The following is a 24550-nucleotide window of genomic DNA, read 5'->3' as shown; positions in this document are numbered from 1 at the left end:
GCACACGGGAGGTGAGGCCTATGCTCCCCCCGGCCCCGCACAGGGCACACGGGAGGCGAGGCCTGTGCTCCCCCCGGCCCCGCAGCTGCCAGCCGGAGCCCTCGGGCCCCTCCCAGCGGAAGCGGCTGTCGGCGCTGCGGGGCCGGGCCGGGGCGGGATGGGCGCGGCCGCTGCCGGCTTCGGGTTCTGCCGAGGCAGTCACTGTGCGGGCACCCATGTGGCTGCTGACCTCGCTCCTGTGCCTCTCGCTCCTTCTGGGTAAGCGGTGGGGACCCTTCCCGACTCCTTCGCTTTCTTTCCTCCCTGTCTCCGTGCCGGCGGGGCAGCGGGAGCGGGGCACCCTCGGCCGCCGCTCCCCGGGCGTTCGGGCGGGCGTGTTCCGGAGCCGGGCGCGGCGGGGATTTGGGAGAGCCGGGAGCCCCGCGGTGCCCGGGGAGCTGCCCCCGGCGCCGCCAGCCCCTCACGATCACTGTTACAGTGGCTCCCTGCGAGACACGGGCATCCCCGGCCGCTCCTGCCCTGCCCAGGGCGGCGGGCACCGCCGGGCGGCGGCTTCCGACCCGCGCCTAACACCAGAGCTGTGCATCGCCCTGTGCATCGGCCATCCGCGCGTTCGGGAACTCCCCGCCTGTTGTCGGCGCGTTCCTGTGCCCCGTTTGTTTCAAACTTGAGTTTACGGGAAGCTTGGGGTGGGGATGTGTGTGATTTTTGTGATACAAGTAAATGATTGCCGTTGACTGCTGCTGAAATACTAGTCAAAGGGTTTCTTAATCCAAATGCCACCGCTGTGTTTTAGGAGTATAATCCTTACACACATAGCCCTTGCACTGGGCTGTGAACGTGAGGAGGATAAACAAAATCTCTTCATTTTTGAAGATAGATGTACAAATGTTCTTGTCATCAGAGCGAGTTGCTATTGCTAGATGGACCAAAAAGCGTGATTTAATCTATGAAGACCTTATCATTCCTGTAGTCTAAGGGATTTCTTCTGACTTTGGGTTTTGGATTTTTGTTTTGGCTTTCATTTTCTTTTTTTCTTTTCTCTTTTTTTTTTTTTTTTTTTTTTTTTTTTTTTTTGCTTTGGGAGTTTCATGAATGTGCCTAAAATAGGAGCTGTTGTATTCCCCTGTTTAAAAAGGAACTTCTCTGTTGCTGAGAGCTCAGAGCACGTCCCTGCGATTTCCTCCTCATGCTATTTCTGAGGTCTTCAATTTGCTTTATTTAATTGATATGGAGAGATCCTGTTCTGTAAGAGAGCATTGGAGGTCCCGGTGTGCAGGGAGGGCCAGGGAAGAAGCCGGGACACTGCACCCTGTACCCTGCATGAGTCTGCCCATGTTAAGCCTTAGCTGCAATTTCTTATCTCATCTGCAGCGCTTTAGCCGAGTTCTAAATGAGTGTGACTGAGGCATGATTAACTGAGTATCTTCTTTCTCTGTGAGTCAAGGCACGTTGTTACCTTGCATTATGTAAATTGGCGTGTCGTTGCTACTCTGAGCACTCAGTCCATGTGCTATAGGTTTGCCTAGAGAAAAAAAATTCCAGGTTCCAAAGAACTTACAACTGAAAGGAGGAGGTGATGGTGCTTGGATAGCTAGAGAGGGTAGTTGTGGCTGCAGGTATCATAATGTCCTCCTTTGATGAAAAACTTAGCTAGTTCTGTTGCCTTTTCTGTAAAACTTTGATTCTAAAGTGGTTGATCAGGGTGGGAGATCGGGATGCAAACACTGTACTGTTGTTCACTAAACTAAATAGCCACGGTTTCACACCATGTTCTTGTTTGTATGCTTGCACTATTGCTGTTATGTGTGTGTTGACTAGGTGTAAATATTTCGTGTTAATTTTAACAAGGTAAAATAATCCATCATCTCTCCATGTGAAAATCAAGGCCCTGAATCTAGTTAATGACATAAATCAGTAGCAGTTCAACTTGGCCTGCAAGTTTCTCGCCTTGCAAGCACCTGTTCTAAACACCAGGATGCTGTTGGTAGATCCTCATCCTTTGTCAGCCTTCCCCTCCAGAATCCTTTCTCCATCCAAGTTCAAAGCCCTGCACTTATCCCAGTCACGCTGCTGAATGTCTGGAGTAGGGGAGAAGATGTCTTTCTTCATTCCCCTGGGGAAGTCAGAAGTTGCAGTGTAGCTTTGGTGTCTTCAGAATTCCTGCTCACCACATAGGGATTCCTGCTTTTCACAATGCCAGGCTAAGTCAGTTTTTTATCTGGTGAAACCTCAGACTTGTCAATTACAGCACAAAACCTTGCCTCAAGGCTATGGAAGGACTTTGATATTAGACCTACCAAGAACATGCTCATTCAGTTCTTGGAAGTTCAAGACAAAACTCTGTTCAGATCTGGGATCCTGGATGTTTTCTGTGGGTGGAAAGAAAGTCAGTGTGGTATCTGTGGCCCAGTTTGGTGAAGGAACCCACAGAGTCTCGGGACTTCTGCTGGTCAGAGTGACCCTGAGATACGTACACGCTTCTTTTTTCCCAGCCTGGTCATTGAAGAAGGAATCAGGATTTTTCTGTTCCCATTCTCAAGGTTGTTTATTATTTCTTACCTATAACATTGTTTCTCCAACCCACCGAGGTCTGTCTGGCAGGCAGGGTTGAGGCACACTGCCTGCCCCTGGGGCGGTGTTATCTTTTTATACTAAAAACGACTTGTACACTATTTACAATAACTTCCCAATGCCTATCACCTATGTTAGACAGTGAGCTTCTACCTTAAACCAATCTAAAAGTGCCAACATCACCCAGAACATGGAGGCTAGGAAGAAGAAAGAAGGACAGGGCATGCCCAAATTCCTCCATCTTGGGACCCTGAGCCCTCATTCTAAAAACCCCAAAAATCTATTTTTCACCCTGTGATAAATTGACTATCATTCTACTTAACCTTTCTTGACTTGTAATTCTTCATATAAAGGTGGTGATTGGTTTTTCCAAGGGCTAAATCAAAGGCACAGGGGTTTTGGGCTCTGTGCCAAGGTGTCTGCGCACCCTGGGCAGGGGCTCGAGTCCTGCAGGCAGCCAGAGGAATTTCCTCCGTTCCAACAACAGAACAACAACAGAACAGAGAGATCTTTTTGTCCTTCCTGTGGAGGAAGTGAATAAGTAGTATCACGCCAAGAGGGGCATCACAGTGCAAGCCACACTTGTGAGGATGTTCTGTTGCACTGTAGGTGCAACCAAACTTGCTTTAGCTGCATCAAGATCCTGCCCCAAAAGCAGAGGGGATATGGGAAGTAAGCTGGATATGTGAACTAGAGACTAGAGCATCTAGAAGCATTCTGCATCTCTAGTAATGCTCATCTGAAAGCCACACAACTTTTTCAGTGTTCTGAACATCAACTCTTTTTTATGCAGTATTTGTTCTTGCCTTCCAGTTGTTGCATATTTAGAAGTATTCCTGAATGCCATTTTCATTGTATGATTGCATTAATGGTTGCTTTGTTTCTCAATTTAACTTCTTTATAAAAATTGAGTTAAACTGAGAAAACATGGTTCACCTAAAAGCAGAAGTTGCCATCTCCAGTCCTGAGCACACACTAACAACCTGAGAGCTGATAAAAAAGATTTTTCTTTCAGACTTCTTCTGAGAGTGACCAGCATAGAAAGCAAACTTCCCTCAATGTGGATTTTTGTGTCTGTGTCATTAGGCAGTTCAACAAGTTTGGGCTTGCTTTGTTTATTACTATTTTTAAATTTTCTGTCTTTTTTTTTCCTCTGTACACACAAATATATCTTCTTTTCTAAATTTTTAAAAATCAGAAAAACACTGGGGTTGCTTAATGTTTCTTCTGTGTCTCCCCACTCCATGAGAGATGTCATAGGAACTACACTGCAAGGCATTGCAATGAATGTGGGAAAATCTGGACTACTAACAAATTCAGGTTGTTTGTGGAACGTTGTTATTTTGTGTGTTGCTAATAGAAATGTCAAACACAATATTAAATAGTATAAATGGAAAAATCAGTTATCAGCACTGTGAAGCTGACACCTACTTGTGTTGTTCTGTCCTCTTACCCTTGAATCTTCCCGAACAAACAGAGGAATTATAATCAGTTATAAATTCCACACATAGAGGGGAAAAGAAGTGTAACTAAACCTTTGCTCTCTGCTTAAAAACTCTTAACAAGAGCTGAGGTTGTTATATCATATTTAAACCAAAATGAAACAATATTTTTGCCATTGCTATTCAACACTACAGGATGAAAAGAGTGAAAATTTTTTCAGATAGTTTCTTGCCTTAATGTAATTAATGGTCTTAGACTTTAAAAAGTGAGGATCATCTCTGGATTGCATACACTGACTCCTTTGATCGTGGGTGTGTTAAAGGTGTCCATAAAAATGGGTGCAGCTTTGTTTATTTTTGGGGTTTTTCTTGTTTTTTTTTTCTTTTGTTTTTTCCTTAGTAGTCCTCCTATCTGTTTTCAGCCTTAGGAGAGCCTTTTGGGCCTGTTCAGGGTAGTGTGACAGTGGGCTGGCTGGGTGATACAGGGTTTGTAAGGGACAGAGGTTCTAAATTTGGAGTCTTTTTAAGCTGGTGTTGCCACAGGTTGGGAACAGTTCTTGTCTGTGGCATCAGTTTGTGCCATCCTTTATAAGTAGAACTGCAAACTGAACCTGATTAAAGGAAAGAGTTACCAAGACAGATTATTTTCCCAGTGCCATTGATTTCAGAGCCTACATGAAGATGTGCTTGTACAGCACAGGAAGTGCTGCTGTCTGGATGCTGGGAATAAGTGACCAGAGGATTTGGAATCCTAGAATGGTTTGGGTTGGAGGAGACCTTAATGGTCATCCAGTTCCAACCCTCTGCCATGGACAGGGACACTTTCCCCTGGACCAGATTGCTCAGAGTGCCATCCAGACTGGCCTTAAACGCTGCCAGGGATGGGGCATCCATTCTCTGGACAACCTGGTCCAGTGTCTAGACTGCTCTCAATCAGCTGCTTTTTTCATAGTTCAAGGCAGGCTTAAATGTAAGTCAGTTCTGTCCCTAAGCAAAACCCAGAGACTGTAAATAATCAATAATCTGCAGGGCTCAATTATCCTTTGTAATAGTTTACCAGTGCAAAAAGTGATGATTCCCAGTCCTCCCCCTCCTGGCCTGTTCCAGTGCCCAACCACCCTCTGGGTGAAGAATCTTTTTCTAATATCCCACCTAAACCTCCCCTGACACAACTTCAGGCCAATCTCTTGGTTTATGTCACTGGTCACTGCAGAGAAGGGATCAGTGCCTGCCCCTCCTCTATGCTCTCACTCTCGTTCTTCCACATTTCACCACATCCCCTGCATTCCATGCATGAGCACTGGTGTTCCCACAGTGAGTCACATCCGGGAGTTACAGTCCTTCTGTGGGTATTTTTGTTGTTTCTTTAGTTGGAGTGGGGATGTGCGTGAAGGATGGTCTGTCAGCAGATTGTGCTCTCTGCATGCCTATTTCACTGCAGGAGCAGGCAGGTAAAAAAGGGAGAAGGAGGAATTGGTACGTCATGCCCATGCATAGTTTAAAAATGACTGGATAGCCTCTGCATGGGAATGCTGCCAGTTGTTGGGCCCTTGCTGAGGGATGTGACTGAAGGTATGGATTTTTGTGGTAGGGAGGAACCCAGGGCTGTTGGTAGGTGCCACCTTTGGGTCTGCCTTTGCTGATGTGTAGTGCTCTGTAGATGCAGGCCCGTATTGTCCAGGAGAACAACACAAACATCTCTGAACGTGCTGCAGTGTGCAGGAGAACACCTCTGATTTGGATGTTGCATGTAGGATTAGCATTCATTCCTGCACAAATCTGATTTTATCTTGCAACTGGGCTGCTGCCACAGTTTATGGTCATCTGTGCTCTCTCTCCCCTGGCTGTAGCTTTTGTCTGTGCTTTTACACCATGGCTCTAAGTGCTTTCTTTCTGGAGTATGGGAAGTGAGTTGTGTTTGTGGCCTGTGTGGGAATTCAGAGGACTATGGTTGGTGAATGTTCTCATAGTCCTTCTGGACTGAACATTTATTTCAGGGTTTTCTGCACCTGGTGGTTTTCAGGGCTAGGAGGGAACATAATTGTCTGTGGTTACCAGTTGCTGGGGGATTTCAAAATTCTAAAAAAGCTGAAGAGAGGGGGTTAGTTGGGAAGTTACAACAATTAAAAGAAAAATTTACTCTTTAGAAAGTCCTACTCTTGAAGCAAATAAACTGCTTATAAAGGCTTTTCCACTCATTTTCAGCAGGTGGAATGTTAGTGTCTTAATGGTAATAGGAGAACCTATCTGCTGCCTGTATGGACCTAATATGTACCTATGTTCATATAGGTATACCTAATATATACCTATATGCAAATCAAATAGGTATTTGAGACCAGAAATATTAATGATAGCATTAAAGATAAAAAGGGCTTAGCTTACAGATGTTCTCCAAAATAACTAGGCTTTATATCAGCTTCAAGAAAAATAGTGAAGCAAGTCAAACCAGGTAGACAAATATGGTAATGAATGGTAATGAACCATTTATTGCTGGTAAATGGAGAATCAAGTTCTACTTAGTTTGAACTAAATGTTAGTCTGAACTGAATCTTTCAGCATTTTAGCAGCCTTTAGCCTGCTAAAATGCTGAAAGAGTCAGAATTAGTCTGGGGAGTGTTAAAACTCGAGTACAGCACTGGGATGTGTGGGTCTGGCTGCTGGAGAAGTGAGAGCAGAAGATGATGTAGACAAGGTGAGATGGTGGGTTTGCAGAAGAGGCTTTGCCCACACATGCCCACACAATGTTAGCTCCTCTTTTCCTGTGCCACTTTGAGCATGGGATTTGAGTGGAAGGAAAGAACATAGAGACTTGGCATAAGAAGGAATTTGAAGAGGGTTTTAGGAGACACAGGAGCTGGTAGTCTGATGGTTTCTGTAGAGGCTACTGGAGGCCTTAGCACAGCACTATTTTGTTGTGTGAACTTTATATCAGAGTAATAGCTACAGCAAGAAGAGAGGGAGAAGGCAAAGAAATTAAAGAAAAGGCAGTTCTAGCCTTCCAAAGAGTGTGTGAGAGAGTATTTGGTTGTCACTTCTCCCTGTTTGCTCACCACTGTGGAATAGGAAATGTGTTTCCATATAAAATGAAGTAGAAAAGATGGGGAAGGGTTTCTCAGGAATTTAGAAAACATGATGACACATACTTTCCCAGAAGCTCAAAGATGTGTGGTTATGAGCTTATGCAATATTTCTGTATGATTTCCTTGAAAAAAGGAAGCTGACGGCGCTGAGTGGGAGACTTCACATTTTCGCTACAACAGTGAAACACGGAAATAAACCCAGAGATTGGAGTTCTAAGGTTATATCCTTGAGGAATAACCTTTTCCTGGTCCTGCTGCTGGGAGCCCTGAATGCCCTCGGGAGGAGCTCGTCAGCTCCTTGCTGCCAAGCCTTTGTTCCACCAGGCAGCAAGAAGAGAGTGTGCTGAAGACAGCAGTGTCCTCCTGTGCCATGCAGAACCTGTGCAGAGAAAATGTAGGATTTTTCAGCTCTGCTTTCCTTCAGCTTCTCTCCTGGGCTTGAGAAAGCAGCAACTTTGCTCTCATAACTCCAGCCTAGCACTTATGACTAACTGAGAGAGAGTGAAGACATGCAGCATTTACCCGGATCAGCAGCCAGATGTAGGAAGTTTTAAGTGGTTGGCTGAGCAGTGGTGGCTGTCCTTGCTTGTGTTCTCAGGGCCCAGCAAGCAGCTGCTGTCCTTTCTGGAGGCTCTTGTCAACAGCCAGTGTGGTTTGGCTTATGCTGATGTCAAGCCACCACAGCCTGGTTGTGTTCTGTGAGCCAAAGCTACCTAGAGGTAGAATTTCACAGTGGGAAGAGCAGGGAGGATTTCTCCGTACTAGGAATACCATAGGTCCTTAGGCAGTGAGGGATGACTTCTTGAGGAATATGCACTCCTGGAATTTGTCTTTATGAGACAAAGGTCTTGAACAAGACTCCAGGCTTTGTCAGATCGAAATAGTGTTCCACCCTACCCAGTCTCCTGCAATCTTGTGGTCTCCAGACACAAAGTCTGGAGTTCCTGAGTTCTTTTTTCTTCTGGAAATCATTAATTGAGATAGTTGGAAAGAGATGCTTGAGTAAAATGTTTAAATCCACCTGAACAGGGGAGAATACAAAGAAAGCAGATAGGTAGTGTTGACAAGATGTGGGTGCTGGTAGCTTTACCCTGATTACTTCTACAATCCTTGTGCCTGAAAAAGGTGTAGGTGCAGACAAGAAGAAGTTGCAAACTCCAGTGGTGTGAGAAGAGTGCTTCCATGGGTAAATTGCAAACAAATTGGATATTCCATAGAAAGTAAGGCATGGAGGAGTCATGTATGCAGTTCTCTAGCCAAGCACACAGAAGTGTGTTTGTATTGCTTGTATTCATTGTGCTGTCAGAGAAAGTCTGTGTTTCTACAGTGTGGCAGAAGAGCTGATGGGCACTGTCCTTTGCCAGTGGGAAAGGAAGGCCTAGCTGATGTTCTGTCTGCCAGGATATAGGAATTGGTGTGTCCTTAAACTGATGCAATTTTGGAATAAATTAAAAAAAAAGATAAAACCCAGAATACTAGCTGTCACTGGGAACCAGTTGGCTTGAGGACTAGACATCTGAAATATTTGTTTCACCATGTATAGCAACTGTTTAAAGGGAAGTTTTAAATGCTGCAGATTGGGAATCCTGCCTTAATGTGAGACCTCATTTGCAGCTTAACCATGCTCTTACTTCAACATAGAAGTAAAAACCAGCTACTGTGGACCAAAATAGATTCCTAAATGCAAGTGTAACTAGAACTCAATACCAGAGGGTTTTGGCTATATTCCTGTCTGCCATGGCAGTGATCTTGCAATTGTTCTAGAGCCATTTGGAGCTATTGAGAAGTGGGAGGTGATTGCTGAAGACTGAAGCAGAGACACAGAGATGCTGTTGGTTTTAAGGTTGTGGTCCTTTACCCACAGCAGGATTTTGTCTGTTACATCAGTGTGAGCGGGTTTTTTTTCTCTATGTAAATGTAGCTGTTTTCAATGAAAATTAAGGAAAAATCTCTTATCTCTCTTTTGTTGTGGTTTATTTATTTATTTATTTATTTATTTATTTATATGGAATACCTGGGCGTTTTAGCAGAATGTAATTGATTCGAAGCTGAGAGCAGTGGAGATTTCTGAACAGCTTCATTCTTGCTGACAGCTCTGCAAGATCTCAGAGGATGGGATGCTGTTTCACACATACTGGCTGTGAAATAAACTTGCTTAGGTGACATTTCAAGGGAAATCCCTAACTCTCCCATGACTTCAGAGCAGGTGCTTTGAACTCAGTAACAGTTTTGCGTCAGAAGTGTGCTTTTTACTAACTGTGAATATTTTCATACTGGAAAAATTACAGTTTATTTGATCAGCAGGAACTTCAGTGTGGGTGTTCTGCAACAAGATCCTCAAAGAGATTTTGATGGTGACAATTCTTCATTTAATATTTTTCACCAGATCATGGGCAGGAAGCCTAATTCAAGTGCACAGAGGGAAAGTACTGAAGATAGAAGGGCTTAGGATAGGGAAGATCACTGGGGCAATTGTTCTGCCTGGGACCAGAATGTGGAAACTGGATTCCTTTGCCATGCTTGTCATACAATTGTGCTGTCAGCCTGGGTTTGGGTAATTCTTACCTGATGTGTACCTTAGTTTGCAACTTTGTGATGTGCTTCTAACCTAAATTTGAATGTATCTGATATTGGATAGGGCATTAGTCAAGCAGTGTTTTATAAAACAATTGTTGAAGTAACTTTTTCTCCTTTCCCCCCCCCTATAGCACATGGATACCAAAAAGAAATAATTGGCATCATGGGAGAAAATTTTACTTTTCCAGTACAAATAGACCAAAAAACAGTGGACATTGTCTGGAAGAAAAACAAGCATAAAGTGGCTGAATGGGAGGATCAAAACAAACTGACATATTATAGTCCACTTCGCGGCAGGAGTGTACTTATGAAGAATGGATCCTTGACTATAGTTAACTTGGAGAAGGGTGACACTGGCACATATGAGTTAGTGTACTGGGATTCTGTGGAAGAACACAGCTTCAACTTTGAACTTGTTGTGTTAGGTAAGTACTGGAAGAACTGCATAAAGAATGTGAAGCATTATTCACTTTAAAATCTCCAGAAAGGGCATTGTTTATTTGTTAAGGAAGCAAACAGGAACAGAGGGGGCTGTTCTTTGTCTCTATTTTTAAATGGCTTAGCCACTTTGAACAAATTTTCAAAGGTGGCATCTCATTTTTGTGCCCATCATTACTCACCTTGGGATGACTTCTAGAACGTGTGTAGATGGCACACTGCACTTTCAGATAGACAATGAAACTTTTTGAGCAAGCTGACCAGGTAATCCCAGGCATTATGTATCTATTAAAGATATTCCTGCAGGCATATTACGCATGCCTGAGCACTTGTGGCATCATCCTGTGCAGATCTACTCAGCCTCACTTGTAGTCTTGGGGAAATGTGTGTGACCAGTGTGTCTGTTAGCCCTGTGGATGGTGAACCACTCTTGGACTAGGAATGGGAGAACCACAAACAGGAGGTTTACAGGTCACTTTCAGAAACACATTTCTCAGGCATATGTGCACATACCCCCACACTTTTGTCTGTGCACTCTCCTGCTGCTTTTGTTGCTCCAGCCCTTGTCCTGTGCTGAAATTCTGTATAGTTTATAAAGTAATAACTAAAGTAATTAGAATGTTTTAGAAACTAGTAAAACAAATGTAGAAACTAAAGTAATATAGAATGCTTTCTCTCCTTCTAGATTCTCTTCCAAAACCTGAAATAAATTGCAGCACCAGTGATGATGAACTTATATTAAACTGTACAGCAAATTTTCAGGCATCTCTGAATTACACTTGGAAGCTCAGTAACAATCCACACAGGTATCGGAACTGGGAGCTTTCTGTCCCTTTGAAGAATGTTGATGCTACTACCAACGCTACATGTATCATTAAATATTCACAAACAGAAAGGAGCTCTGAAATCTCTTTGATTCAATGCCTTCCAGAAGAAAAAGGTAATAAATGTGTCATGTTGCAAACATAGGTCTAAGGGGTTTGTTTGGGAAGCGGCATGGCCTTTGTAAGGTTTCTCCTGACTTCCCAGGAAGTTGAATTTCAAGAGTAAAATGCACCAGAAGTGATTTGTTGGCTAAAAGTGTGTATAAAATTTGTGAAAAGTATGAGGATGACAGGTTGATCCCCCTGGAAAGATACTTTTTGCAGGGATCTCTACAGAATAAAACCTTTAGCTGTGACTTGATTTGAGTAATAATAAAGATTAGAAGGTCTTAGAAGATCTCTTCTGAACCTTCTGGTCTTATGTAATTAATGCTAGGAACTTGTCCTCTTTGTACTGCTCTCCATGAATTGGAGTGAAACTATTCAGCCATTTCAAGTGAGTCATCTAGCAGCCATAAAATAAAATAATAAATAAAATAAGATAAAATATTTTCTCATCTAGCGTGTGTGTGAGTCAATGAGCATAGTTCCTTCCTCCTTCATGGACAGGTAGAAGATAGAAAAGAGAATGTTCCTCCTGTTGCTTATTGCTTTGGGACAGCCCTCAGCTTGAGGCTTGAATTTTTAGGGTTTCTTTAAGCACAGACTGAGAATATGCTTGGAACCATCTGGTTTGTAGGTTGCTTAAGGCAGTCCCTAATGACAAAAGTTCTCATTTCTGTGCAAAAGTAGTTGTCATGGTTTACTAGTACAGAATTCTTCCTTTACTGGATAAACTTGTCAGATGTGAGGCATGTGGTAGGTTGACCTGGCTGGCTGCCAGGTGCCTTTCAGGCTAATCTGGCACTTCTCTGTGGGGCAGGAAGGAGAAAATATGATAAAAGCCTCATAGGTTGAGGCAAGGACAGAGAGAGGTCATTTGGCTATTACTGTCACAGGCAAAACAGACTCAACTTTGGGAAAATGAGTTTAATTTATTGCCAGTCAAAATCAGAACAGGGTAATGAGAAATAAGAGCAAATGTAAAACACCTCCCCGAAACCCCTCCTTTCTTCCCAACCTCAACTTCACTCCCAATATTGTTACCTGAGCAGGTCTCCCTGAGCAGCACAGGGGGATGGGAAATGGGGCCTGAGCCATACATTGCCCTTCTTCCTCAGGGGCAGGCCTCCTCACACTCCCCCTGCCCCAGTGTGGGTTCCCTCTCACAGGAGACCGTCTCCACGAACTTCTCCAACATGAGTCCTTCCCACAGTTCTTCATGAACTGCTCCAGTGTGGCTTCCCCACAGAGTCACAAGCCCTGCCAGCAAAGCTGCTCCAGTGTGGGCTAATCTCTCCAAGGGGTCACAGCCTCCTTTGGGCACCACCTGTTCTGATGTGGGAACCTCCATGGGCTGCAGGGGAATCCCTGCTCCAGCACTTGCATCTCCTTCTGCACTGACCTTGGTTGTCTGTCTGTTGGGCAGATTCCCTCACATATTGTCACCCCCCTCTCCCCCTTGCTGTTGTTGTCCAGCAGTTTTTCCCTTTTCTTAGAAGTGTTATCCCAGAGACACTGCCACAGTCTCTGATAGGCTCTGCCTTGGCCAGCAGCACATCCAGCTTGGCATCAGCACTATCTGACATGGGGACAGCTTCTGGCATCTTCTCACAGAAACCATCAAAACCTTGCAGTGAAAACCCAATACAAGATATTTGCTGAAATTTCATTTGTTTGAAATCTGGCCCAGCCTTTCATAGGAATAGCCATTGCCTTTCAAGGGGTATGTGCCTTCACTGAAATGAGGTACTTAACATGTAACTGTCCTGGTGATGGCTCAGGGTATTGCTAATAACTGACTCTGGTGCATTAATTTATTGAGGTTACTGTTTAAAAAATAGCTATAAAACATACTTAGGGTTGTAGCTCTACTGAACTAGTGTATCATACAGTTACTTTCTAACTAACCAGTATGATTTCTTTTTTTTTTTCATTTTTTAAAGGACACAGTTCTCACAAACGACATAGAACTATTCTTTACCTCCTTATTGCACTTACTATCCTAATGGTAATCCTAGGATTCCTGTGGAGGAAAGGTATGCATAACACTTCCTAACTGAGCTTTATGTGCTTCCAGATTATACTCACCTAAGGTTCTGTAGAATGCATGAAAATTTCTGACCAGCAAGTGTTTTGTAAAATCAGTAGAAGAAACAAATCCAGTTTAGGCACAAATGAATAGATTTGAAGGAAATAATGTACTGGACTTTCTTGCATTCTGACACTGGGCTCTGAGTCCTAGGAAACACTGCAGTTAGCATTTGCATAGTTCTCCTTCAGACTGGGTGTTTGATTTACAGTGTGTTTCTACTTATCAAGTATGTGTAGCCTCTCCTGTTCTTACCTGAGTGTGTTTTCACAGCCTGATTTTTAAGAGCATTATAAAGCTGCCTTCAAGATCCCATTTACTGTTGGGACAGGCTTGTACCAGATCTGAATATCATATGTTGAGTCCAATGTGACAACTCAATGTGGTCAACTGATAAATGGGACCTTCTGTGCCTCCTGACAGCTTGTGTTGCCATCATATTGGAGTTCTGTATTTGTTTTTTGATCCATCCCTACACGGAGTTCAAGTATCTTTTTTGTAAATCTGGCAGTTTAATCAGAAATAGTAATTATAGGCTATCACTCTGTATCTTTTTCTGCCACGTTTTTGGATTTCTGTGTTGTCTTCTGACTTGAAAAAGAGGGGCACACCATATTTTCTCCTTGTCTTGGAGAGAGTCCCAAACAGGAATATATTTCGTCATCCTATGCTGCTTTGCAAGATTCAAGTTGACTTCCAGATGGGGCCACCACTTGGAGGTGGCTGCAGGATGAAGAGTACTGGAGGCATCTCCCGTCTGGGAAGGACTAATTGATGATATTCTGATCAGGACATAAATAGATATATATATTGCATGTGGACCTTTTGCTTTCCTGTTCATTGTCCATTTAGTTTCTGTTGGCCTAGAATCATAAAATAAACTAGGTGAGAAGATATCTCTGGAAGTTTCATCCAACTTCCTGCTGAAAGGATGATCAACTTCAAAGCTAGATCAAGTTGCTTAAGGCCTTGTCCAGTCAAACTTTGAATAGTTCCAAGGGTGGGAATTTCCCAGCCTCTTTCAGCACATGTTGAAGTGCTGAATCACTCTTGTAGGGAAGGATATTTTCCTTATTTCTGTTAGGGATTGCCCTTTGGCAACTGGTAGCCATTGCCTCCTGTTTTGTTCTGAGAGGGGTTTCCTTTGTTTTCTGTCATTCGTTGTAGACTGCAGTGAGCCATCATCCTCTTATCCTCCTTCTTGAGCCGAACAAACCCAGTTCTCTCAGCACCTCCTTGCACAGGTGCTAACCCTAGACATCTTGGTGGACTTTTGCTGGACTAACTTAGAAACATGGTGTTTTTACATTGTTTGGGAGACTAAAACTAGAGAGAGTACTCCACTTGTGGTGTCCCAAATATTGAATAGAGAGGAGGAATTATTTGTGTTGATGGGCTGTCTGTGCTTCTGCTAACACAGCCCAGCATTTGGAAGCCCTCTACTGCAAGGGCATATTTTTCTGTGTAATGTTGAGCTTGTTCATGCTTTCAGGTCCTTTCCTGCAGAGCTGTTTCCTAGCCAGGCAGGTCCATGGGCTGACTTAAGAGATTCAGGACTTTGTTTGCCTTTGAATATGCCTTTTTGCCTTTTCTGCCAGCATGTTTCTCCAGGTTGTTGAAGTCAGTTTGAGTGGCAAGCCTGCTTTCCAGCATGTCCCCTACTCTCCCTGGTTTGATGTCATCTGCAAACTTTCTGAAAGTGCCTTCTGTGTCCTTGTTCATGTTGGTGGTGTTAAACAAACTGCTCTTGGACATACAAAGAATGTCACTTAAAACTGACCATCAGTTAGAATCAAAATTCCGTTAATTCCCTTGAAACAATAAGGTTTTGAACATGCAAGAAAATAAACCTGTTATACCTTGGTAGGATAAGCATTGCCCAGGTATAATCAAACAGCAGAAGTTTGCTGTTTTAAGTACAAGATATATAATCAGAAATTGTTAAGCTCCACCTTAGATTTGAATAGATGTGTTCTGACTTGCTGTGACAGGAGACCCATTCTGTTGACCTCTCACTGACTGTCTTTCCTCCAAGTCAAGTATTCAGTTTCATGTTTTCAGTGAAATGTGTTATTTTTTGGTTTGGGGGTTGGAGAGGGGGATGGAATGGATGGAGGCTGTCAACAAACTTCCAAAGGAGCAAAACTTTGTAATTTCTCCAAATATTCTATTTGTGTGCAGGTATAATTAAACTTGGGAGAAGGACTGCTCAGAATAATAGTCCAGTGAATGGCTCAGGTAAGATAGTGTCACAAATGTGTGGAAATCAGACTGGTGCTTGGTCTGGGCTTGTCAGTTTTTATTGTGTCAGTGTAGTCTTTCATTAGAGAGGTAAAGGAGTAAGTTTTCTTTGAGTGTAGTTATTTTGTTTCCAGGTCATTAATACATACTTTCTAAAACAAATAAATTTCTTTATAGGAGAGCATGAGCAACTTTACCCTGGGAACAGCCAACAACAATCTAACTCAGAGAGAGGTAAGAAGCCCGTATTGCGGTATTAATGTTTCTAAACACCTGTTCTTGGTTGGAGCAGGGAGTCTGATTTGCTATTTCCTTTTTTGCAGGGTCTGAGCTTTTGAATTGGTTTTCAAAGTGGGCACATGCAGAGTCAAAATCTCACTTGAGGTGCAGTATTGGATAGGGACCTGCACCTAGTGAATGTGTTAGTGGGGCTGGCAGAGTTACTGACAGTGAATGGCCTGAGATTTTCCTGGTCAGCAGCTGTCTTTGGAGGTGAATTACCTTTCTAAAAATGGAGAATTGGGGCTGGCCTCAGATTGAGGGCTGGAAAAGTGCACACTGTAGGGCAATCTGTCATTGCTCTCTTCCTGTCCAGATCTCTGCCTGGGCTTCTGTTGTCTATTCTAATCTTCATTGAGTTGTTTGGGTTTTTTTATTTTGAGGATTTTTGTTTCGTTGGTTGTGAATTTTTGTTTTGTTTTTTTCTTAGTGGTTTGTTGAAGTGTTTTGGGGTTTTTTTTACTTCCTTAATTTGCAGCAAGATTGTGCTGTTTTCTGGCTTCTTGTGTGTTGGGGTGTGGAAATCACTTTATACATTGAGCAGCTAGGGAAGGAGACAACTCCTTTAGTCTGTGCCCCTTTCTTAGGAGTGAATTTGGCTATCATATTCTAGCTTGTTGCCAGGACTGTGGTCTGTTTTAGGAACCAAACAAAATTAACCCCCAAGACAGTCAAGCAGACGAGGGAAACCAGGGGAAGATTCTTAAGAAATGTTCTGTTCCCAGCCCAAACAATGTTTCAGTGGGGAATGGCCAGAGCTCCTGCCATCAGGTGCAGGTTCAGTGCCCTCTTGGACTGTTCTGGTGTTGAGCTCACAGTGCCTTCATGTGGCTGCCCAGTCTGGTACCTTACATTTGTTAAAGCTGTGGTTCTAGCCCATGGTTCAGAGCCCGCTGAGGTCGAGACTGAATCTCAAAGTGAGAAAATGAGGAGGATGGGTAGGAAAAAAACCCCAATAAGCCCCCCAAAAAACCTCATTTTGGTACTGCACTTAAATTTGCTTTATAATGTTTCTATTAAAGATTCTTTAAGGTCTGCAAAGAGCAAGGGTTTAAAGTTACAGTGTTAGTGCAACACAGATGAAGTAAAAAAAAGTAGATGCTGATTCTCAGCTATCTCTGGCTCTTTTTGGCAGATCTGTGCAGCTTTTCCAATAGATCTACATGGGCAAGACTTTTGTAAAGTTGTCGGCACAAATATAAACAATGTTGGTCATAGTCTGGGACCTTAAGTTGTTGCTGGATGGAAGCTAAATTTGAAATTAATTGTGAGTCCTTAAAGTGGCATAACACAGTGGTTCTCAGAAATATATTTTAAAAGTGTTATAATGAAGTTGTCACTTTAGGGCTGAGTTGCATATTTTGCTTAAGACTATTGTGCCAGAGTTTTCCATTCCCCTGTTGGCCTAGAAGAACCTGTTGCCTTAGGAACAGTCAATGTTGATGGGTAGATCAGTAGAGGAGAAACAAGAAAGACCTGGAGGCTGGGTTTGGTAAACAGCACAGAGCAAACACCTTCTTGGGGCTTCACCTTCCCTCTTGATATGATGAGAATGATGCTGCTTTTGCCATCTGTGGGGAGCAGAACTGAGCATGGAGGAAAGATAAGAGCCTCAGCACACCAATCTAGAGATGGGATGCTTAGCAGCTTGCAAAATTCATATTTGGGAGATACTTCATCCAGAAATGTGGTTCTCTAAGGAACAAAGCCTGCTACTGTATCTTCCTCTTGCTTTGTGCTTTAGGAAAGTCTTTTGACTGCATTCACCAGGCAGTTAAGCAAAGCCCCAGTTTTGTTTTCTTAATCCAGCCAGTGTAAATTTCATGGAAGTTCTGGGACCTGTATTTTTTCTAGAAGTTCTTTTAATGCCAAAGGGCTAGTGAAATTGAACATTATTGTTCAACTTGAGAAAAAATGTCAGTTTTTCCCCAGTCTTTTGCACTAGTGATTCATTCACTCATTAACTCTTCCACCATTTCCACAAGTGACTGATAATAAGGGGTTGGGGAAAGCAGAAGTATTTCCTATAAAGGAAAAATAATCACCAATGATGACAATAAGGAAAAAGAAACTCAAAAAAATTCAGAAGCCCCTGGGGTTTGCTGTTTATTCTTCCTGCATGTATTGTAGTGGGTATGGAACAGCTTTCTTTCATCTGAAGAAACAGGGATTGTGTAGTTGATGGTGGTTGTGGTGCACTGCAGGATTGTGTCATCACTGGTGTAACTGTTTCCATATACATAGACATGGGTATAGGAAAAGGAGGCTTATTTTACACCTGAGTTACAGTAGAAAGGAGGGAAACACACAGTTCAGGCAAGAGAAATCAGGTCCAGAGATAAAGGTTGTCTGTTTGGACACGAGATGCAGAAAATAAAATCTTTATTTTGTTGTGGATAGAATGGGAACATCAGGCAGAGGAGTCAGTGCACCTCTGTGCAGTGCAGCCAGCTGGGGAGCAGGCAGTCACTGCTCCAGGGGTGGGAAATAGCAGGCAAGGCTATGATGTCCTCTGAACAAAGCAATTTCACGCAGGGCTTTTGCTGATAGCACAGCAGTACTGAAGGTGCAGAGGGAAGGTGAGGCCTGTGCTGGGGAGGGGCAGAAGCCATGGCCTGTGCTCCTGAGGGACTGCTATTCCCTGACCTCTTTTTGTTCTCTGATCTCTTCAGACAGAGCACTGGATGGGAATGAGGTGGCCCTGAAAGACAAGCAGATAGTTGAGAATGGTGTAAATCAGGAAGGTAAGTGCCTGTTCTATGGAGCAGTGAGTACTACTGGCCCAGCAGTCAAACTGGCCATGATCCCTTCATAGAATCCTAGAATCTGGTGAGTTGGAAGGCACACATCAGGATTGACTCCAGCTCCTGCCCTGCCAATGACACCCCAAAAATCACACCATATTCCTGAGAGTGTTGTTCAAACACTTCTTGAACTCTGTCAGTCTGGGTGCTGTGACCACTTCCCTGGGGAGCCTGTTCCAGTGCCCAGGCACCCTGTGGGTGAAAAACCCTTTCTTGACATCTGGCCTAAACTTCCCCTGACTCAGCTTCATGCTGTTTCCTTGAGTCTTGTCCCTGATCATGAGAGTGAGGAGATTGTATCTGTCTCTCCTCTTCCCCACATGAGGAAGTTATAGGCTGTGTTGAGGTTTCTCTTCAGTCTCCTCCAGGCTGAAGAGACCAAGTGACCTCAGCCACTCCTCATAAGGCTTCCTCTCCAGACCCTTCACCATCCTCATGGCCCTCTCCAGGAGCCTTTTTGTATTGTGTATGCACACAGTAACCATGCAGATGGCCATGATATGAATGAAGGAGGTAGTGCCTGGACTGTGGAGCAATCTTTGTTCAGTGTGACTTTTGCCTCATGCCACCTAATGGGTGGCACCACGGCACTGAGCATTTCCTGTGCTTGGCCTTGACAGGGTGGGTGAGGGATTGTGACAACAGTGCAGATCAGGAATGGAGGAGAGAAGGGACGTGTTGGATGGCGATCCATGGGAGTGAGGCATGCTGGTCAGGGTTACTATTGTTGCCAAACAAATGGTCCAAATCCCAGTCATACTGTTCTTGATCCAACTGGGGCAGAGAGGCAGAGTGTTGTGAGGTCCAGGATTGTCTGAGTATTGCCTTTGTCCTTGCAGAAGTGCCCCAGGATACAGAAGGTGAAAATGGGGGGCACCCAGACAACTCCTCCAGCTGCACTAAAGGAGGTATGTGAGGGTGAAGCTCTCTGTCTTGGGAGAGTGTGCTGACTGACACCAAGGTTGACTGTGAATAATTTCCCTTTCTTGGAAAAAAAAGGAAAAATGTCATTTTGTCTGTTATACAGTGCTTACTTGAGTGGTGTAACCGTGGCCCTCTTATACTAATTTCTGATTTTTGTACTGTAGGTGAGTGGTCCCCAATCCTTTTGTGATTGTCTACCTCATCAGTAAAATACCAAAGTATTTTACTGATGAGGTAGACAATCACAGTGTTGAAAAGAAGGGTGAAAAAATCTCTGAATGTAAGAAAACATGGATGAATGGGAGGCTGGGAGAGAGTTAGGACTGAGTGTAAAAAACCTGACTCTGTGATGCAGACAAAACTGCTGATGAACTTGCCATGAAACCAGGCAATGGACTTGGAACAGTCTGCATAGCTGCAGAGGAAGGTGTGGTGTGTTGTAATAACTAAAAACCTGTTAGCTGACAGCGAGTAATACTGAAAGCCAAATGAAGCATCCCAGTATATTATTCCTGGTCCATGTGATATGCTGCTTTGCTGGGCTAAACAACTCTGCTCCTGAGTCACTCTTAAAGGTTTAGCATCTGGAACTGCTCTGTTATGTCATGCTGAGGCACCAGATGCAGCTGTGCTTGCTTCGGTTCTGTTTGCAAACCGCGTGAGAACAGAGCATTTTGTGTGTTCTGGGGGTAGGGAGTGGGTATGAAACCTGATACTTGTCCTTGAAGCTGTAAAGTGACAGAACCTTATTTCATATTCAGACTCTCTCACTGCACAAGGAAATAGCACACACACACACAACTGGCTTTTTGGTTATGTTCTTTAGTATCATCAGGTAAAGCATCATAAGGTAAAGCAGTAAATCTGCTTGGATTTTAAGCACACAAATCATAAAAATACTTCAAGTCTATCCAGGGACCTTGTGAGAACCAGACTAGGGACAGCTTTCTTTTTGTCATCATCTACAGAGCTGTGTACTGTATGTCACCATCCTCTGCCCTCCTACACTGTCTCCTGACATCTTATCCTGGAGTAATGCTGAGCTGGAGATTAGTGGGAGGGACAGGTAGTGCTTTCAAAATGGGAGCAAAGACCAAAGGATGTGTCCTGGCACATCCAGGTGGCTCCCCTTACAGAGTTGCTATGTGTGCAGCAAGGTGGAAACAGTGATGTAAGTGGGCTGGTGAGTGCTTTGTTGGAAAGCAGCCTGGTTAGAGCCTGATGCATTTTCATGTGGTAAGTTAGTTTTGAACTTCCTGCACTGTAATTTCCCTTGGCCTTCAGTCTCCTTGTCAAATAAGAGCTGTATCTTCAATCCTCAAAAGAGGAAACTCCAAAAGCACCTGGCATTATTGTGTGGAAGAAATAGCAGCAGCAACACGAGCATGTGTGATGCACAGCTGATGTTGAGATCATGGACATAAAACATTTGAATAGAAGTGGTGTCTTAATTGCCTGATTATGTGATCCAAAGTCACGAAGTCAGAACAACTTCACAGGTTACCAGCTGCTTAGCTGGTGGCTGGCAGTAAGTAATAAATGTTCTAAATGTGATCCAGTTGCAGAGGAATGTGCTTAATCATAAGCAGAAAATTTGGGTAAAATGTTTAGAGGCTATCAGCTACGATTGGTCTGACTGGATTGTTAACAAATCATGTGACAGTGTCTTGGTGCATCTTCACAACCCTCATTAGTATCTAAAGCCTGCAGTATTCTCACGTACCGAGTTCAATTTCTAGAAGAAAAGACATAGTAATTTACCTGTATGCTTTTGTTATTCTTTTGTTTCAGATCTTGAAGCATAAGGAAATAATTGCTTTGTTGCCCAAACAAACATGGAAGAGAAGCAGTAGAATTCAGTGATGAAGGAGGTGCTACCTTTTCCCTTCCACAAGCAATGAAGTTGTCAGACCTTCATCAAGAAGCCCTTTGAAGACAGGCTGAACTGTTTCCAGTGCCTATTTTTCTTTCCTCAGGAAAAACAGCCTCCTTTTCTAGTGTTACTATGTGAAGACAAATAGGCCAAATCATGTACAAAATCTTTTTAATTGTTTTGTATATGGTTTTTTTGCATATGGGGTTTTTTTACTAACACACTAAAGCCTCTTTGTCATTAATATTTAGAGATTTACAAAGTTTTATATATTTGCATGAATGTGAGCAAATCAAAAACTGATCAGCTTTCACTTTTTTATCAGTACCTTTTTACAGTCAGAAAAAAAAACTTCATCCTTCAGCAGGCCCACATGGTGGAAGTTTGCATTTTCTAGTCTTGGTTCTAGACAAAGCTATGTCTTAGATTTGCCAGATGCCTGGCAAATGGATCATCTCCTGACAGTGGTTCATTCTGGGATAAAACTACATTTCAGCTTGTTTTTGCACTGTAACAAAGCAGGTTTGGTCTTTTTCTAAAGCTTTTTATATTTTTTGAACTTTTAGGACTTTTTAAGCCTTTGCTCTTCATATTTTTTGAAGAATGTCATCTCACTTCTACTCATTTCTAGGAAATAATAGTATGTTTTTATGTTGCTTGAGACTAGAACAAGAACTTGAAAACTGAGGTAGTGTATATAATGAAATTTAAAAAGAATCAAAAAGAAAACCACCATGCATTAATGCTTTCAGAACATCAAGCTATGGAGTGCTTTTCGTTATGTTTACATGCTGACTGTTTATGAAAGTTGAAAGCCAGTTCAGTTCATTTTGAACATGGCATGTGTGAAGAATCATGAAGGTTTGACACTGGTAACCAAAGATCAGAAGACACTGGTAGCATTCAGCTTTCCCCTTGTTTTGACTTTTGCCCTTTCCACTCCCACAATTTTTTCTTCCATTTGCAGCTGCATGAGTGTACAGCTTGTATACTGTACACTGTGCAAACATTCAAAAGTCACTTTTGGTAGAACCTTTTCATCTACTTCTGTCTGTAAATATTTGTAATTTATTAAAAAAATATTCAAGGTGTAAAAAACTTAGTCATGTCTTTTTGTAAATGTACATACATTTTTTAATTTAATCTTAAAAATTACTAACTGATCCTCAAAATAATCTTAACCAAAGTGATGTATTTTATACAGGATTTTTATTTGTTTGTTTGGTGCTGTGCTTTGGGGGGGTCAGTATTCCTGACCCAAGTGTCCTTCTCTGTTCCACTTTCAATAAATTTATCAGGATAATGCTGTCTGCTTGTTAATAATTTTTTAACAAGTCTCCACACAAAGATATCCTTTGTTGTGGTTATCATGTTAAAAGTAAACCTGTAGCTTGTTTGCCTGCTTAGGCAAAGTCTTTTCTGTTATTTATGTGAGAAATAATAGTAAAAAATTAGTGGTGAAACTGGCTGAAACTACTTCCAGAAACTATACCACTTTGTGTCATGGTCTCCATTCATCCTGTGCAATTTTATACTAAACAACACAGAAGGATGTCATATTGTGTGGTTTTGAAGATTCTTTGACTCCTGGTATAACTGACATTGTTTCCAAAGCAAGAGACAACAGCCTTCAAAAATAGTAAGCAGCTGTGGTAAATTAACCTCAGTTGCTGGAAGTCTTCAGAATAGTTTGTGAAATTTTGGAGCTTGATCAGAAGTAGAAAAACCCATTTACATGGGAGGCTGACATAAAAGCAAGAACTACAAGCTCGACAGTCTCTCACTGCCAGCTTTCACCCTTTTACCTTGCACAGGTTTTTCTGTGCATGAGGAACTTCTGGTAGAACTGCAAACCACAGTTTTCAAAGCAACAGTGAAGCTTTTTTTTTTTTTTAATTGGTATTGTTGTTTCTTTGGGTTTTATGAGGGGTAGATTTTGTTGGTTTTTTTTCCTGTAAGGATGTGAAGTCAGACATTTGGGAGAATAAATTCACCTCACTTCCTGCTGGTTTTGGTGATCGTATTTGCAGTGCCATTCCCTGTGTCCTTCTCTTCAAATGTCCCCTCAAAAACTAAAGAAGAATAAACTTTGTTTTTTGTGAAAAGCTTGTGTCCGATCTTACTTTGCAGTGAATGGAAAACAGACAGTTTTCAATAGCAGAGAGTAGAAGCTCACTCAAAATGTAGCTATTTTTGGCCTGTGAGCAACTTGAGCCCAGGAAATGCTGTTGTATTCCAGGAAGTGAGCCTGCCCTCTGACATCCCTGATGCTGGTGGCAAGACCTGTTTCTGTTAATAAGCAAACTCACAGTGAGTAGAAGCTGCTGCTAAGTAGTTGTACTCAGTCTGATTGATTCCTTGGTCCTGACTCTCCTTGCTTTATACTAGCTTTAGCCTATGAAAGCAGTGCCTACAGGAGATGTTGCTCCTAATTAATCCCAGAATAAATGAGATCAGAGCTCGAAATCTGCTGCAGAGCTGAAAGTGTGAATTTTGGTCACAAAACTCAACCCACAGTTGAGCAGGCAGCTTTGTGTTGTGCTGTCATGCCCAGCTTTCAGTTGTTGGCAAACACACTGTGCTGGATCTCTCTGTGCTGGTTGAAAAGTTGCATCTTCCATACATTAGCATTGGCTGCACAACTGTTGGGAACAATTTCTTTCAGATTGCAGTGTGAAAGCAGTCCTGTGAGTTGAGACAGCCTTCATCAGTGCCTAAGAGATAGCTCCATATGGAGCTGCACGAGCAGAGATGGGAGGATTGGCTTGCAGCAGCAGGACTGCAGCTAAAGCTGGGGGCAGCAGGAGCACCAGCAGGCAGCGTGGTTGCCCTGTGAGCTGACTTGTATCTGTGCCTTAAAGCCAGGGACTGATTATGCCTGCCAGACTGCAAGGAGGTGGCACACACCGTGTGTGGCATCCTGCTGCTGGAACACAGGTTTGCAATCCTCTCCAAGCAGCATCAGTGTAATTTAGGGACATACAAAGCAAAAGGGCGAGGTGAGCGTGTCTGCTCAACCATCTCTGGGTGCAGTTTGAACTGTGGGGCAGATACAAGGACATGAAACATTTCTAGGGACCCTGATGAGCATGAAGCAAAATTCTGAGGAACTTTACCTTAGGCATGACCTCAAGGGAATTTTCCTCCTTAAAAGGTGGAAAATAGGGTTAATTGTGGGGCATCATGTTGGCCAGTGTGGCTTAGCAAGTGCAGTCATGGGGGACATCAGTGTACCCTGTGCTCAAGGACACATTTAAATTTCTAATCTATGAAGTTTTATATGAAAAACGCAGCTGCTTCTTT

General features: G+C 43.0%; 1 protein-coding gene across 2 annotated transcripts; it reads left to right on the top strand.

Annotated features, from left to right (window-relative positions):
* The first annotated feature begins 5 nt into the window (after window positions 1-5).
* On the top strand, window positions 6-23352 carry CD58 (CD58 molecule). 2 transcript variants are annotated; one of them, XM_074534772.1, is made up of 9 exons: window positions 6-258; window positions 9805-10098; window positions 10797-11051; window positions 12981-13073; window positions 15308-15364; window positions 15545-15601; window positions 18319-18390; window positions 19290-19358; window positions 21166-23352. In XM_074534772.1, exons 1-9 carry the CDS (start codon window positions 21-23, stop codon window positions 21177-21179), a joined length of 1149 nt encoding a protein of 382 aa, XP_074390873.1. In that variant the 5' UTR covers window positions 6-20; the 3' UTR covers window positions 21180-23352. The 2 variants fall into 2 exon arrangements, with proteins under 2 accessions (XP_074390873.1, XP_074390874.1); XM_074534773.1 differs by lacking the exon at window positions 12981-13073.
* The last annotated feature ends 1198 nt before the right edge of the window (window positions 23353-24550 follow it).

This window comes from Zonotrichia albicollis, chromosome 2, assembly GCF_047830755.1.
Source record: "Zonotrichia albicollis isolate bZonAlb1 chromosome 2, bZonAlb1.hap1, whole genome shotgun sequence".
NCBI classification, from domain to species: domain Eukaryota; kingdom Metazoa; phylum Chordata; class Aves; order Passeriformes; family Passerellidae; genus Zonotrichia; species Zonotrichia albicollis.
This window is presented reverse-complemented; position numbering and strand designations above follow the sequence as displayed.